At 34.3% G+C, this 17955-nt stretch overlaps 1 protein-coding gene across 2 annotated transcripts in view; it reads right to left on the bottom strand.

Moving 5' to 3' along the window:
• LOC150080740 (sodium- and chloride-dependent glycine transporter 1-like) overlaps positions 1-17955 on the bottom strand; it is a 263490-nt gene that overhangs the window by 204650 nt on the left and 40885 nt on the right. The window contains exon 1 of one of the 2 annotated variants that reach the window (XM_090381754.1): positions 12266-12390. The exons of the other annotated variant lie outside the window; for it this stretch is intronic. Within the exon in view, the coding sequence (XP_090237880.1) occupies positions 12266-12304 (39 nt within the window). The 5' untranslated portion in view covers positions 12305-12390. Of the gene's footprint in view, positions 1-12265; positions 12391-17955 lie in introns of those variants that run through there. 2 annotated transcript variants of the gene reach the window in all.

Consider the following 17955-nt stretch of genomic DNA (forward strand, 5'->3'; position numbering starts at 1 on the left):
TAATTTTCGATTTTATTAAAATAATGTTTTAGATTTTCACTAGGTTAATACTTCATTTATTTATTTTATTATTATTATTTTATTTTTATTTTTATTTTTTTTGAGAGAGAGAAAATTTTTTTTGCAACTTGAAATTAAGATGGCCACGTAACCTTCCGGTAACAGCACTCAGGCCAGGGGTTATGTATTCTAGGACAACTGAACCAATTCTCAGTAAAATCAGTATAGGCAAGCGCAACATCTACGAAACTAGGGAACGAAACGACTTCCATCCCATCCGCGTGATCCCTTATTTCCGTCCATGAATGTAGATAAAGTACCCATTAAACTTTTATTAGTGTACTATACTGAAAATATCGAATTACACTGCTTATACCTTTTGAATCGAGGCACTGGTTGTTATGACTATCTCTGAAACCTATTTATATATATTTCTATCATCCAAATATCTTGGCTAAACTATATTGACTTTTTTTTACATTCAGAAATGGAATTCATATTATATACAGTTACTGGCTATGTGTATATCTCAGTGTCCATAAAGGACACTGAGATACAACGTCATAACATTGTAAAAGTTTCTTCTAATCACTAAGAGTCAGAGAAAGGAATGAGATCATTACATGCTATCTATGGTGGTTTCACAGTATGATTATTTCTCTTCGTGCAAGAGTACTGATGCACAACAAGACACGCAAACTATTGGGTACACCAAACGTCACAATGTATGTGTATAGTCTGAAAATATGCTGCCTACGTAAAAATTAAGTAAGGATGGAAATTATATCTGTAGCAATAAGATATTTTGTAAATGTCATGTGCATAGTTTCTAACCGAGAGGGCAGCGCCTCACATAAAAAACCAATATATCTCTTGCACTTAAAAAGGGATCTAAACGAGGAAGATTATTATCATGGTTAACTAGTGCAATTCACGAGAGTCCAAGTTATAATGATACACAAGATTCCAATGATTAAGATAACTTTTGTAAATGGGGCGAAAAAATATAAAACGTCTTGAACTCGATTTGAAACGTGAACCAAGAAATAGGACTCTACCTGGTACCATCGTAAAGGAAGACGATATTCACTTCGAAGAAAGATTTGGGATAAGAATAATTGTCATGATTTCTTTATCACAGATGCTACTCTATGATCTTTCCCCAGCTTCTTTATAGGCTTGTGGCCCTCAATCTTTGCATTCAATCGAAGGTTCTATTCTTTTAACATGCAGTAAAATTTACCTACATTAGTTTAGTGGAGGCCTATATCGTATATAATTATACGGCTACTGAGGGTTACGCCTAACAGCTGCCTGTATATATATGAGATCCCCCCCCCCACTCATAAATAATACTGTAGGGGTACGGCAGTCTAGACATGCTCTGAATTAGCAAGGGCTCTTCGCACAGTTCCTGTCTGGCCGGACCCACCCTATTGCCAGCACCTGCTTATTCAAGCCTGTAATGAATATCGAGTAGATCGTCGCTTATGTTTTAACTTAAAATGCAGTGGCATATGTATATGTCAATGACATATTTTAGGATGTAATATATTTCTCATATAACCCTCTATTTGGTTACAATACTAGTTATGATGTTCCAGGAAACAAACGAACATAAAGTAAGAATTTCTTTTTATACAACTGCATACTCGAGCATGCAAGCAGACATGCTACCTTGCCAGTTTTGAATTACATGGAATCAAGTAAACTTCTTTGCATACAGAAACGTGTAAAACAAAACTCCTGTTGCTTCCAGAGAAAATTTCATTTAAAACTCTTGGTTTCCCACTTGAATTTCTGATACCTTGTACAGCATGATCGCATGTATTTCAGCTTTAACCATAAAGCTCTTTGTAGACAAAGTAATTGTAGGAGAAATGGCTCCCGAAATAAACACGCTTTAGCCTCGTTCTCAGAGAATGCTTAATAGGAGAGAGAGAGACTGAATGCGTGGCCTTTAAATAAGGTAATACGTGGTAAGATCGATAACTGAGCGCGCAGCTATACTGCAGTTGTCTTCCCAAACCACGCTTTCTATGGTCAATATAGACGTAATATACACATACACACAGAGAGAGAGAGAGAGAGAGAGAGAGAGAGAACACAATTCAGATCAAGGACAGCGAAGCGTAGTTGAATAATGCGGGTCAGACATAGCCTGTCTCTTTGTGATTCACCACCGCGTCTGATTTAGCGTATCAAATAATCAAAATCTCTTTAAAATGTACATTGAGCCAGAGTCTTGTATGGACGATAATGTGGACCATGGGCTGTTGACCTTGCGACTGGACTCGTTGTAACGGTTCCTTTCAAGGCAATCTACAAAATCTGGGATGGAATAGAATGTAAATTTTAGGGGGGGGGGGTAAGGAGATAGTTTTTCTGAAGTTGGATTGCACAATTTTTGTATTAAACTATGGTAATGCAAATGTAGCTTCGTCCTTCTATAGTTACAACGAAAAGTAAAAAGTGAGGGAAAATTTTCGTTTCCCGGTTTACATCTCATAACAATGTTCGCATTTAAGAATAACGAAATATTCAAAATGAACTTTGTGTTCTTGTTTGAATATAATGTTTTGGATGTAGTCAAGTGGTATTTACAATTTCGATCCATTTCTGACGAAAGTCGGAAAGTCTTATCAGTTGTAATGATGAAATATTCCAGGAGGCTTATGTAAAGCTAATTGCATATTATGTAATCAAATCAAACAGAATGTCGAATGGTGGTTAAGTATTAATGATGTTATTAAGAAGTTGAGCTTAGCGAAATGAAGTTACAACTTCAAGTATTAGTTGCAGTAATAACACTTGTAATATAAGTGACAAGAAAAATCTTCCCTCAGTTTGCTTTTCTGCCCTGCACTGTGAAGTATCCCTTCATCGAATTCATAAATGCATATTTTTATTCATCAAATTTAGTACAAATTCATAAAGTATTTTTAATAGTTCCACCTTTCTTTTTATTCGCATGTGGGACGCCATATCTTCAATATTTGTGATAAAATACGTTGATAGTTTCTTGAATATGATTGTCATGTATCGACCATTTTAAATATCAATGACTCGGAAGATATAGGAACATTTTTATAATTTAAAAATATGTGTATATAAATATTAGCCCCTGTTTTAATTTCTACACTTTTTTTTTTTTTGTATTAAGAAATGCATTTGAATGAAATTTTCTTGTTTGGATATCTTTTTTGATTTCCATCGGCATTAACTTCTCAGAAATATGCATTTTAGCCTGATTTAATAATAGCAGGCATTAAAAAAAATAAATAAATAAAATAACACTGCTAAAGCATATTCACAACGTAACACCTTTCTTATAAAAGTATCCCTCATTGAACGACAGATCTGGCTATTTTAGCCATATGGCTGATAGTTATTTTGTAAGAATTTTACAAAAAAAAACAACAAAAAACAGCATAGAATTTCAAATTATTATTATTATCATTAGCCATATGGTGCAAGGAAGCCTGAGACTTATGCTGCACCAGCAGAAAAAAGAAATTTCTGAATTACCCTGAGAGAGAGAGAGAGAGCGCGCGAGAGATAGAGAGAGAGAGGTAGAAAGAAATCACCAAGAAAGAGAAGAATGATGATATCCAGCCAGCTCAGGACCCTGGGTCTGCCAAGTCCATACTCATCAGATGTGACCCTTTGGTGTTATTCTTTACAGAATAAATAAAATTGTTCTTATACTGTATCATAAGTGACTACGACTAATAGTGATTCCATGATTTATATTTACATTAAAGAAAACAAGGTAATATAGATAAGAAGTAATAATAATTTCTTAGATATATTTGGTAACATTGATGATTTTTCTCATAAGAAACTAAGATTTGCAATTCTGATTGCAGTTACATTGATATATAACGCAATCTTTTGTCAATGTTCGACAGATACATCAATGATGACGTCAACGGTGTAGGATAATGTGACATAAGCTCTATTGTTATTGAAATTTATTTTTTATTGCGTCATTTCAGGTATCCATCTTTAAAGATGTACCGGTATATTGACATTTATATCTGTTATTCGTCGATTTTAATTAACTTAAAATTTTATTCAACACCGATGAATAAGCTTTTGTTAGAAACCGGAACGGAAATATTATTAGATTTTTGGCTCCTAAGAAGAGCTCTGATAAATCTTTCAGTTTTTCAAAGATCCGAAAGATCTCTAATGAGAAGCACATGTAGTATTTCTAGAACCTCGTAAATCTTGTAAAGTGAATTAAAACTATACATTTATTTTATTTATTTTTTTTTTTTGTTGTTGTTGCAGTTATTCTGAAAATACAACTTTATGTAGATGGCTAATATCATAAAAGAGCCAGTTAAATGAATACTGCCAAGGTTATTATGAATTAGCATAAACAGATCGGTCATTAAATTCTTAAATTTAGGTTGGATCGAGTACAGGTCATGAGTATCCACGTGTTGTCCTTGAGTTCTGTTCTAGATTTTGAGTCTATGGCGAAAATGGCTGGAATAAAAATTAATAATAAAAAAATAATAAGAAGAAGAAATTCAGTTAAGTAATGCTGTTCATTTTCAAATAACTTTTTAAATTTCTTTTAGGGCCCAAAATTTACTTACATTTTAAATGATCAAGAGAAGAAATGGTATTTTTGCTGTTCTACAAGAATAGAAATGGCTTCTGAAGTAATATTTATCGAACATAAGAAACATGTAAGTCATTTTATTAGAAGTCATTAAATTTATAAATATTTTTATTGTAAGTCATTAAATTTGTGCATATTCATAAAGTTTCCAGCAAGGTCACGTAAATATTTGGAAATAAAATACACTGAATAAAAAAGTTAGTGTTTTTAATTTTCAGTGCTTATTTGTAGTGGTCCACCATACACCTAAGTCATAAAATGCTACTTTTCAATGAAATTAAATCATTGTTTAAAAGGGATCGTTTCTCACATAGGCTCTTTATTCGCCGTTGGAAAAAAAAAATAAATGAAATGGTTAGAATAATTACTCGCGAAACTAATAGAGAATCAAAATAAATCATTCTTTTTCTTTTTGGTTACTTGTTCTTGTGATCACAAAGAATTGGTGTCATGTGTACTAGTGCACATGGGAGTCGTCCAACAATAGACAAACCTTCCTGTTTGTGAATCAGTAGGGTGGATACTGCGTTCTGTGAACTTTCCACACCTACGCTCGGGACAAGGTTCAAAATGAGGCCTGGCGGAAGAAGTAAGCGATAAAGAAAGAATGGAAATAGAACAATTTGGGGTTCTTTGGAGTCTGACTGTCTACGAACAACAGAAAAGTCACTTTTAGTTTAAGAAATTAGTTTCTCAGTAGTGGCTTATTAGGTATTGAATAAGTATTTGTGCCATTAAGAAAGAAAAGAAAAGAAAACGGATGTGGTGAAAGAGAAGGTGGCGCAGGTGATAGCTAAAATAGAATGAAACATTAAAATCGATCAATTTATGTACTGTTTATAATTTGTTGCTCTCAATAATATCTTTGCTTTTATCATTTGTTGTTGTTGTGAACATTATCACTGTGCTAGTTAAGTAATGAAACCAGAAGCCCTGTCTGCTCTCATAATTATTCGAGTCGCATGAAAATAATTTAAAAAAGTATCAAAGACTTACCAATTTGGAATAGTGTAAAAAAAAAAAAACAGCAAGAATGTAGCTATCGAAACATCATTCTAGAGACAGACAAGGAATATTACTAACTGTATGATAGGACACTAATAGTTACATTAGTGGTTTTCTCCGCCGTTTTTGATTGGCATATGTTTGTATTAACTGGAGATATATAAATGAAGAAACACCTCCGAGTTTTAAAAAGTGTCTATGTTCATTGTGGTGTAGCCCTTCGGCTAGCATAGCGGTTACGATAGTTGTCTTTTCAAATTGTGCAGAAGAGATCCCACCTTGATGGGACAAATTTTTGAGTTTCTTTTACAGCGTGGTGGTCGAATTAGTCGGTCTCAAGAGAGGGTTGCATAGCTTTATCCTCCTGAAGTTTTTCATCCCATTGAATACATATAATTTACAGACATGATATACTGATTTCACGGCCTGTCACCTTTGTGCAAAATCCGAAAACAATCAACCGATCAATAATTGTGGTGAAACTGATCATTAATATTGCTATGACATCGTATCCGGATTGTACAGTGATCTTATCTAAATATTGCAATAAATCTTAATATAATTTGTTTTCTAATTGTTTCATAATAATGCAGAAAAAAGACAGAAATTTTATAAGCCAATTTTCGGGCTGCTGACCGAGTGCTCTTCAAATTCATTGGCCAACTCTGAACCAACTTCCGCAAAACCAACCTGCCACACATACACATAACTTTGCTACAGGGAACATACTCTATCAAAAAGGCAAGATCTCCTTCAATAAAATTGCAATAGCGTTGGAAAAACTGCATTATCCAAGATGCCAAAATGTCGATCCTTCTGAAAGATACCCATTCCACAAAAAACAAGACCAAATCTTGGCTCTTTTTAAAATGTCCCCGTACCAAATCTTTATCCGATTAAACGTATGAGTATTGATGTTCATTACCCCAGAGAACTATTTTCTACAACTGCAGGGGTCAATTCCTTCAACCACTTTTGCATAAAGTTTCCTGCTGCAACTTGGGAAACTTCAAGGGAAACTTGTATCAACGAGTCTCTCTTGTTGATGCAACATTTTGTGTAGAATACGCACACTGACAACTGTTACTTTCTCAGACTTCTATAATTCTTTGGTGGGTTTTCTGGCAGTATTTGCGTGTCCAAAATTACAAAAGAACAATTAAATGCTTAACCAAATAAAATAAAAAAAATATATTTATGTAAAAATAAATTTTATATATATATATATATAATTAAGAAATTATAAAAAATAAAGAAAATATATAAATTATTGAATAATTTATATATTTACTCTTTTAAAATCCGTTAGCAGGACGAGCGAGTAATTGTGATTCTACTTGCAGCATAATAAAATAAATTACTTTTCTTTTCCTGTTCAAATCCAAAGCTGCAAATAAAGTTAAATTACGAAATTCGTTTGACGCAACAGATGAGAAATCGTAAAACTTCTGAAGACAGCGCGAAACTTAGCACACAAAAACTAAATAAATACTACGTCTACCATTTTCTCGATTATAAAACGAAGTTTATAAAAGTACATCGCTGAATAGAACCATTGTTGGCTGCTTAATTTAAAAATTATATCAAGAGTGCTTTTATGACCCAGGGTAACTATTTATAAAGTCCTGACGTGCGCAGGAAGTTGAAAATCTATGAAATAAATGCGCCAATCCAGTTGTATTCATTTTCCAATAATATATTGGCGATACAAAAATAGTTTCATGAGCTTTCCTGATTCTGTACTTTTGTATTATAGACATTCATGGCAGTCGACTTAGTTTTTGATATTACATCAGCCCTCACCGGTAGCACGTGGATATAATAACCATCCTCCCACACCAGATGGAAAATGTCCGGGTTTGAATCCGCTCAAGGAATTTTTATGGACCTTTTTATAACGTGGTTAAGTTAGTCAGTCTCAGGCAAGGGTCGAATGTTTTTTCTCAAGGAAACTCGGGTTTTTCGTCTAGAAATCAGGAAATTCGACCACAGAATATACGAAATTTACAGACGCAGTATATATCGTTGCTTCATAGCTTTAGTTTATTTGGCACACACACACCAACCATGATTATTTTATATTCACGATCATGGTAGCAAGTTCGAGTTCATGAATTTTTATTAATTTCGATATCCAGCAGCAATTTCACCCTTTTCATTTGTAATTGTCACGGTTCGGCTTGTTTTTAGCTAAATACGTTAACGAAATTTCCAGACATACTGAGAATGTTGACCTCGATCCTAGCCATGCTCTGTTGTGTACATCCACTGCTACGAAGTTGCTGTTATATGGATCGATTCCGGCAGTGAAACAGTAGTCGCCTGCTTGACGTCACACTTGCTGCCTCTCTCGCATCTATTCGTCATATTTACCCTCGCTTAACTGTTTTGTTATTATTTTCAATTCATTCGTTTTGGGATTTTTTTTTTTTCTTTCATTTTTTTAATCCTTTTACTTTTCCTTCTTCTTTGTTTATCGTCTCTCTCTTTCTCCATTTCCTCTCGAATTTCTTCCAAACTTGTTCTTTCATTTATTCCTCCATCCTAAGGTCATTTATGTTCCATATATTTTATGGATCACATGACTACTTTGACTACGGCGCAAACTGGAAGCAGAAAAAACAAAACAAAAAACAAATATGCACTAATTAATTATAGATAGCAAACCAATAACTGAAACTAAAAGCATCTCTTTCAAGGAACACTTCACGGCATAACTATGAGTTGTTGCAGGGAAGACATTTTCAAGGATGTCCGAAACAATAGAACGTCAGGTTTTAAAGCCCGAAGACAACGGTTTGTTTTGTGATCACAGAATCGACTGAATAAAGTACCAGATGAATACACTAGTATCATTTCATTGATATATCTCATTTAAGTCAGTCATTTAAGTACGTGAACTATAACTGCACTAGTATAAAAATATAGTGGTGTCTGTTACACACAGGCTTTGAAGATCACTGATGGTGGAATAAACATTGAATTCTTCCTTACAATACATCTAATTAAACATATTAATGATTATATGATATCTTTTGACAAATAGGTGGAAACTTTTCATTATTTGTTATAATAAATTTTGGGTGTTCTGTAATAAATTTTCCTGTTTGAAGGGATGAAAAATCATGGAGAAAATGTGCATTTGTTTTCGAGTTTTCGGGGAAAATAAAGGGAGCCCAAAATTAAAATTATGCTTAAAAGTTTATGGTTGTATTCAATCATACACTTACCAATTGTACAGAACAACAATAAAACTACCTAATTTGTTTAATAACGAATTAAAGCACGATTATATAAAACTGAAACTTTCAGAATTTTTGTCTGTAATGAATTGTACCTCTGTACAAGTTTTGTAATGCTTATCAAGAAAAGTAAAATGAGAGAGAGATTGAGATTATTAAGGCTGAGCTGTATAAATATAACAGAAGGATAGTAACAAAGAAGCAAAAAGTATTGGGTCTTATTCATTTATAAAACTATATTAATAATAAGTATCGGTTATTTAGTGTAGAAGAGAGAGAGAGAGAGAGAGAGAGAGAGAGAGAGAGAGAGAGAGAGAGAGAGAGAGAGAGAGAGAGAGAGAGAGAGAGAGAGAGAATATTTTCGAATGGTTATTATCAGATAAGGGAGTTGATCTTGAAATATTATACTTTAAGCGTAATATTTCAAAAGAAATGTATTATGCTAGTACTTTTTCAAAATACGTATTCACGTGGTATTAATATCTTTCTATTTTTGCAACGTTTTACCAAAACCTTGTGGATACAAAGACAAATAGTAAATCTTCTAGGCAATTTTTGAGTATAATTTAGAAAATACTCCCGTAAAAATTTTATTTTTTTCCTTCGATGTCTTTTCAGGCGAATTTTCAACCAACCTCAACGAGTTTCACATATTGCTAAAAATGAATTCTATTTAATCTTTAGAGATACATTTATATTTCGAAAGTAAATCGTGAAACAAGAACCGAAAAGAACATTCCAGAATCTTTGCAAACTTTTAAGAAATTTTCTGAACTTTAAACGGAATAATACGATTGAACTGTTACCATGACAACTGATGGGCGTTACCATAAGAAAAAGTAATACAAAATTAGAAACATTGGAATTTCCACCGACGACAGAATTTAAATATTATGACGACAGAGGGCGTTTATATCAGCCATCAAGAAAATACATATGCGATATTTTTCGATGGCTGGATAACTGTTTATTTATATCGAATTTTAACTTTTCAACTTCGATATAGACAAGCAATGTGAATTTTCAGTTTAAATAGTGAAAGAAGTTTCAGTAAAGAGACGGTGTCGTGGTTTTATTTTTAACTACATATTACAAGCAGACAAAAATATTTTGGTAAATTATATGCAGGCAAAGTTATTCATTCAGTTTTTTGAAATAAATGCTAAGAGCTACAAAGTAAAATTAAAAAAAAAAATGTTAGGTATTTGAATGAGAAGAAACTGTAAAATACTTTTTCGCTGTTTTTTTATGCAGTATTCATTAATTCGATATATTTTTCCCACCACGATTTTAAGGCTGCTAATTCTCACAAATGAAAACTTAACGTTTTTTTTTGTTTTTTTTTTTTTACCTTCAGAAATTGCGACCAAACATTGTTCATTAAAATATCAAAACAAGTAGCAACTAAAAGAATGTTAAGTTATTTAGAACGAGGATCATCTTTAATTTCTTCCTCTGTTTGAAATATTTATTCCAAACGTTATCTAGAAATGTGAAAAAGAAACAAACTCATCAAAAGATTTTTTGAATCCTCTCTTGAATTGTTATTACTTGTTTCTTTTTATATAAATGTTAAAATATTACCGCATTTTTTCTAAATCTATGATCACTGTTCGCTGGTCTAATTTTGTAAAATTCCCTTTACATGCCAATCTAATTTCACACTAAAATTGAGTTTTAAAAGTTTCAATAACTTCTCTAAACATGCGCCAGGATTACGTCCTGTTGAACTTTGCACTTCTGCATATTTAAAATGACAATGTTTTGGTTAAAAACCAAACTATTGAATGCTGTTAGTTCTACTATTAGTTAACTATACTGAAAAAAAAAAATAAATAAATAATAATAAAAATAATACCTTATAATATTTCTGTATTATAAGATATTAATAGTATCCTTCTATTTATGTACTACTTTACTTAAGAGATTTACGATTTTTTATAACGCCATCATATAGATATTAAATTTTATTATAAGATTTCGATTCGTCAACTTCCAGTTCCGTTTTTTTTTTTATATATTTCAACAATTACTTCAGTCGTTGACTAATGATGCTTGAAAAGGCTTTTTTAATATTGCACTGAAGTTTGTTTTTTAGTCACTATAAAAACAGGCGAGACTAAACATGATAAAGAGCTTAGCTTTTTCTCGAACATTCCTAACGTTTGATTTCACAATGAGGCTATTATGACAGGCAGTTTCATGCATGAAGAGACATGTAATTGTTTATTGTAACACAAGAGGGCAGCACTGAACTATTATCATTCTGATTTTGGTTAAGTCAACCAAATGAAATTTTCCAGAATGCTTTTTTTTTTCTCTTTTTATTTATATAAATAAACAAAGGAGTTAACATAATATGTAGATGAATAAAGTTTTAATATTTACTAACTACGTATATAAAGAAGTGGGTTAGTGAATTTTTTTTTAATATTTGATTGCTATATTGTATTTTGTAATAGATATTATTGTAGGTTTTGAGTCACATTTTGTTTGATTTCTGACAGAAAAGTTCCAGACTTCCTCTAGAAATATTTGTAAACTAATCTAACGTACTGTTCCACTACATGGTTTACTGAGTTTTGATTTTATTGAGAGGAAGTTCTGTATATTAACTCACTTAAAGGCTTCCCAGATTCCAAAGAGTATGTTCCTTGTTCCTCTAAATATTGCTGGATTTATTAGTGGAAAATGATATAAACAATCAGTATACGTGAAGCTGCAAAAAAAAAAAAAAAAAAAAAAAAAAAACTCAAAAAGTTTAGTGTGTGTGTGTGTTCATTACTTATATTATGGAACACATACTATACAATATGGAAGAGAGGAGTTAAACTTGGGAGTTTTAATTCATTAAGAAAATAATCTTATACATCTTAAACAAGTTTTAAGATTAATTTTACAGCCGTAATTATTGACTATTGATAGACGTTTTATGTTACTGAATGTACCATATTGTAAGGTTACAATGACTATCTCAGCTAACTGCATGATTTATCTCCAAACTGGAGATAAATCATACAGTTACTATAAGATTTAATCACAAATACAATGAAACGTAGTCATACGAAAGCTCTAAGCACAAAAATATATGTTAAATCACAATACTACATAATATCTACTGTTATTTTCTAACGTTTTAGCGACTGTTAACTAACATGAAAATAAAAGTTCTCTCATATATGAAGCAGAATATCGCAAACTCCGTTGTCTTTTTCAACGAGTTTTCCCTTCAAAATCGTAACATATGGCGTGCGCGCCCTAGATAAAGGCACAACACTGGGAGATGCGTTTAGTGTTTCACCAACAAAGCATCGACGTTAAGGGGAAAAACGATGGGAGTAGAGGGGAAAAAGAGATCGAAAATAACGTCAAGGTTCCTTACCTTGCTGAATTTGAAGACCCGTCCCTTTTCGGTGTCCATTATGACCTTTGAAGTTTTAAAAATTGTTATTTTAGAATCCTATTTTTGCAGTACGTTGAATGCGTGTTTTCTCCTTGCTGCACAGAAACCTCAGCGTCTTACAACATCATTATAATATTGTGTTTGGTATTTATAGTTCCTCCTCCTCCTCTGGTAGACTGTCTGCTACGAGGACCAATAGTTGTGGGAAACGGAGTTGTGTCATTGGCGCCAAACCTCTGATTCGCCACCTGTTTTCAACGTGGGAAGGACCTTAATGAACGAGATAGAGGTACTACTGTTTTGGCACACTTCCCGCCTCTCGGTGAATACCACGGGGACAACTAGGGTGCGCGCGCTAGTGTGGAATTTTTCCACATTACAGCTATTGATTGGCCGTCGGCAGGCGGGAAAAATGGAAAAGTCGATGGCCTTTCACTAGGCCGGCTATACCAGTTTTGCCGCTACAAATCGCCCGGAACCCGAGCCAGAGGGAGGGGATCGGGGGATAAGGATAAATGTGTAAAGGACCTTGTTTACAAACATTTTTTCTTGTTTATTTGTTTGCTCTTGTTTGACCTTTAGTCTGTCTTTTCGTCATAAAAGTTTTGGGAGAAAACGAGGGATTGTTTTAATATTCTTGTACCCGACGACTTACAAGGATAGATTCGGAGAGACATTAGATAGTCTATCATAAATCTTTGCACTAATTACAACGACATTCAATATCGATTTATAGTGGCTTATACGAGGGGGGGCTAGTGAAAGAGGGCGTGCTCCTGTGGCGCCTACACGCAGTCTGAAGGGGAAAAAGAAAAGAACATGAAAAAGAAAGAAAGAAGGAGAAAACGAAAGAGCAAGGAATGCAGGTTTCAAAGTCGTGTGGCGCCTACTACTAAAATGGAAGGCAGCCAAGTCGTTCGTCTAGGATGTAGATTCTTGGCAACATGCCTTTACATGGAGATATTAGGGCGGGGACCGGTACCTTCAGAGTCCAAACACTTGTGCGCCAATCTGTTTATTCTTTTTTTGAATAATCATTTTTTATTACTATTATTATTTATCACTATGCTCGCCTATGTTTATTTTGTAAAGAGTTGTACATAATTTGTTGTTGTCAGTTTATTTTAAATTTTAAGAATGAAGACACTGAAAAAAAATACATCAATAATTTGCATAATAAACTTGGACGCCATGTCCAGTCAAATTTCTTGGTAACTTATATTTTGTATTCATGTTGTGCTATTTCAGCGTAAAATAGCACAACTCAGAGGATCACATTTTTAGGTCAACAAACACCTGTCTCCTATTTCCCTTGAGGGACGCCAAATATAACACATCCACAGGAAATTTTGTACATAAATCCAACCCAAAACCTGATATGTTAGTTTTCCTCTTTTATTCTTTCTTGTTTTGATAACGGAGACCACGTACATATTTGTATATCGTGCTCAGCTGATTACAACAACCCTAACTGAACACGACCATAAAATATTACGTCTATTTTAACACTTAAGGCCTAATATCGAGAATTACTACAAAGGGTGTCATTTTCAAAGAAGATCGCAGTGAGTTGATAATTTGAGAAACTAGGAATGATAACTGACTGGCCTTCAATAAATACTGACCGAAAAATATAATTACAGTTCGCTTCAAAACCCGGTATTCGAATAACACACACAAAGTAATATTACTAATATTCAGTGTTGTTCTTCAGGAACACGATCCAAACTAAGAGGTTCAATCGACTCTATGTTCATATAATTTTGGGAATCACCAGCCTTTTATCTGGACTGCTGTGTCTTGAATTATGTCTCAGCACTTCCTTCCACCCCTCTGTCATTCGTGTGCACTGCTCTCTTATTTGTAAATGGTTGAACGATGCTGTTCTCTGCCATCGGTCCACAAGCCTTGCGGTACCGTGCATGGATTCCATATGACATTCTCCCAATCGATGCCTTCCGGAATAGTCGTTTCACATTTTAGCAGGGAAACTCAATCCTACTGACGTCACTATGTTTACTAACAGCTCGTGGTGCTACGTAGTATACGCGAGCGCGCGCGCACACACTCACGCACACACACACACACACATACAAGAGTGCCCTTTTGATGAATCAACTTACGCACTCCCACCCAAGCGGTCGGATACTGTAGAGAAGGGGAAATGTTAGCGGAGGAGAGTAAGGGGGGTTGGAAGGGGAGGAGGTAGGTTGGACTCATGCACTAATGCTGGCAACTTGCCAAATGATCTGGGTGCTGTGAGACTGCTTTGCGTGACTTGGCACTGACGCGACATATGGGAGGTCTGCTTGGCACGAGACGTGGAGGAGGAGGAGGGAAAAATTTAGAACAGATATTTGAAAGAAAAGAAAAGAAAAGAGACAGATAAATGAATACTGAAACCGTTCTAATGTGGGTTAACGGCAATTCATCCTAGTTAAAACATGTTAATCGAAGTAGAAGGAAAGAAAAGGAAATGATTAATTTCTCGAAATTCGAGACATCGGGGTCGATATTGGTGTCACATATAGAAGTGCCAGCCGGCTAGTTCAAGCAGCATCACTGTGGTCCGGATTACATGGCATTAAACTTCACAACGTAAACAATAAATATAACGCGCACGAGAAGATATTATCCACAAGGGGTTTCCCTAGTATGGTATCATTTAGTCTGTGTCTAGCTGACGTCTGGCGATGTACACCCCTCTGTATACTAACCCATAAGGCAACGGGGAAACACCCGTCCTTTGGTAGCGATACAGGCGGCAGACAAATATAAAGATGTGAGCATTTTAGGCTGACATCTGACAGTCATTATTACAGCTAAATTAACGATGCTGCAAAAATTCCAAAACTTGTTAAAAATCCATTAGGAAGAGTTACTTTAAATCACAGTATAAATCGTTCATGTGGGGAAGTTTTCTTCTCTGCATGAATGATTTCTATACTGTGATTTAATGACACGAACGATTTAAGGTATGAAATTCTTGAAAACTCCATTTTTCATACTTTATAACAGAAAAACCAACCGTAGAACACACACACTCATAGTTAATAGATGCAATTTATAGATGAATTGAAGTATAAGCTGAATCGGTGCCCATTCGAAAACAACCAACCGTATTATATCATTAATTATTAAATAAATAAATAAAATAAAATATTTATACTCGTAGAGTATAAATATTTTATTTTATTTAGGGTATTTTTCAGGGTATTTCAGGGTTTATTTTATTCAGGGTATTTTTTAAAGGTAAAATAAACAAGCGATTTATCACCTTTAAAAATGTGATAACAGCTTTTCAAAAAAATGGCATAATCGTTAAAACTATTAAATAGTAACAAAGTAAAAGTTTTATTTATGTTAATCGATTTACACTATATAAATAAAATAGTTATAATGAATGCAAATACGTAGTGTGTCGACAACAAATGTAACCTTGTACTGTCGTACTATAGTATATGACAGCCTTACTATATGTGTAAACTAGTACAGTATGGTTGTCATGCAGCTCCTAATTTACATGTAGACAAGATAGGTAACTACGTACATCATCAAACAAGTTCCATTATTTCAGGTCTATATATAAATGGAAGGATGGTGGTGTAAATTTAATGGATTATTTATTACAAAATTAAAATAATAACGTTAGTAATTATTGGTTTATTATTCAATGGACAACTGCATATATTGGCCTTTGTCAAATGATAAATCATTATATGTACGAAGTCTTGACAATGGAGTTCCAGGGATGATTTTCCTTTTCTCTCGCTAGTCGGAAGTGTTAGCTCGCGTTTGCATGTTCGATAACCATTCTTTCAACATTGTGTGAAAATGTTGTGTCGATCGGTCGTGTTTTGTAACCGTGAATTTGTGAAAACTGTAAATACTGTGATTTTTGCAAAAGTAGCAGGTTTCAACTGTGTTCTGAGGAGATTGTTAGGTTGTTAATAACCGAAAATCTCATCACGAGAAAGGTTTGACAGAGATAATCTCAAAGAATCTCAGAAACATATGAAAGGAAAGGAAGTTCCAGATTCCTTCTGATAGAGTTGGTTGTAATAATTCAATGAAAGGAATTCATTTCGTATCAGTAGCAGAGATCCGGAGAGCCGTTATAATGCAGCTAAGTGACCTTTTAGAAAACGACTTTGAAGCATTCTTTGACGCATGCGAGCGACATTGGCAAGGTTTCTAATATTCTGTTGCGGCAATGCATTAACAATAACAATGAAGTTAATATACTCACAGGGAGATAGGTCACTTTGAAGATGACTGCAAAGCGTATGCCCTCGCGGTGTAGCGCAGTGCGTATAAGCAATGTCATCCACACACCAGATGGAAAAGGCCGGTTCTAATCCCGTCAATGATTGAGGAATTTTTATGGGCTTTTTCACAACGTGACTGAGTTAGTTGGTCTCAGGTGAGGGTTGCATGTTTTTGTTCCCCCAAAAACTTGGGATTTTCGTGTAGCAAACAAGCATACGGCGCAATATGGTCTAAGTCTTTGATGCGCCTGAAACCCTACGATAACAACTACAAATCATAATTAGTAAATTTACAATGCATATTTTTATGAATTTAATCCTGGAACTTTATTGTCAAAACTCGCTTATTTCAATAAAGGTGGCTACTGCTAAGTTGTTGTTAATGTGCATTTTCGAAAAAGAATATTCGAAGCATTACCACATTTGCATTGATGCAAATATAGTAAAGTCAAGGAATCACATGACATTATCACGTGCCAATTTTGATGCCTTAAATACCCTCAAGTATAGCAGTGAATGCGAATTCCGGGGTTAGGTAGTCGTTGCCTTATCCATAAATCGCTTGTTTTAATCAAAAATCGGAAAAAATGGCCCAGGGGTGATCGAGTCATGGTGATTGAACGCAGAACACGGGAAAGATATTGTGGTTTGATGAATCCTGATTCACACTTTTTTATATTGGCAGGACAAGATGTGGAGGCAATTGCATGAGGCGATGGATTCAACACGAGTGAAACTTCTGCACAAATTGCAAATAATGCAACAAGTTGGAATAATTATGCAGAGAATTTTCTCATGGTATGGTATGAGTGGATTAGTCCACTGATATACCTGAAAGGAAGAAAAGATTCTCACATATTTAAGAAATTAATCAGCTTACATATATCTTGCAATGGTTCGTTTTTAGGCTCATTCGCACATGTCTTCACCGTGTCTGTCGGCCGACCGGGCTAGTCGAGTGGGTAAAGTACCTGCCCGGCAACCCAAAGGTCGCGGGTTCGATTCCCGCCTCGGGCCTGGATCAAAGTACTGCAAAAACCTTGGGAGGTGCAATATGGCCACAGAAGCCGATGCGCCAACAACTATCAAATCAATCAATCAACTGTGTCTGTCTATCCATCCGTCCGCATGTAACACAGCAACTCCCAGTGGACGGATTTTAATGAAATTTTATATTTGAGCCTTTAAAAAATATTTATCGAGCCTTTCCAAATTTCATAAAAATTGGACTAATAGAAATCCGGCAATTAATAATCATTTTTCCATAAAATTGTTTGGAAAAAAAGAAATTCATAGATTAAATATAATTTTAATGCAGTGTTGTTAGCTTTAGACAGTCCGTGCACACTTTGCGTGCATGTATTGTTATGTAAGACTCGTGAACGTAGTGTCTCTTGATAC

The sequence above is a fragment of the Mastigoproctus giganteus genome, chromosome 9 (genome assembly GCF_048544385.1).
Source record: "Mastigoproctus giganteus isolate SK-2022 chromosome 9, ASM4854438v1, whole genome shotgun sequence".
Classification (NCBI taxonomy): Eukaryota; Metazoa; Arthropoda; class Arachnida; order Uropygi; family Thelyphonidae; genus Mastigoproctus; species Mastigoproctus giganteus.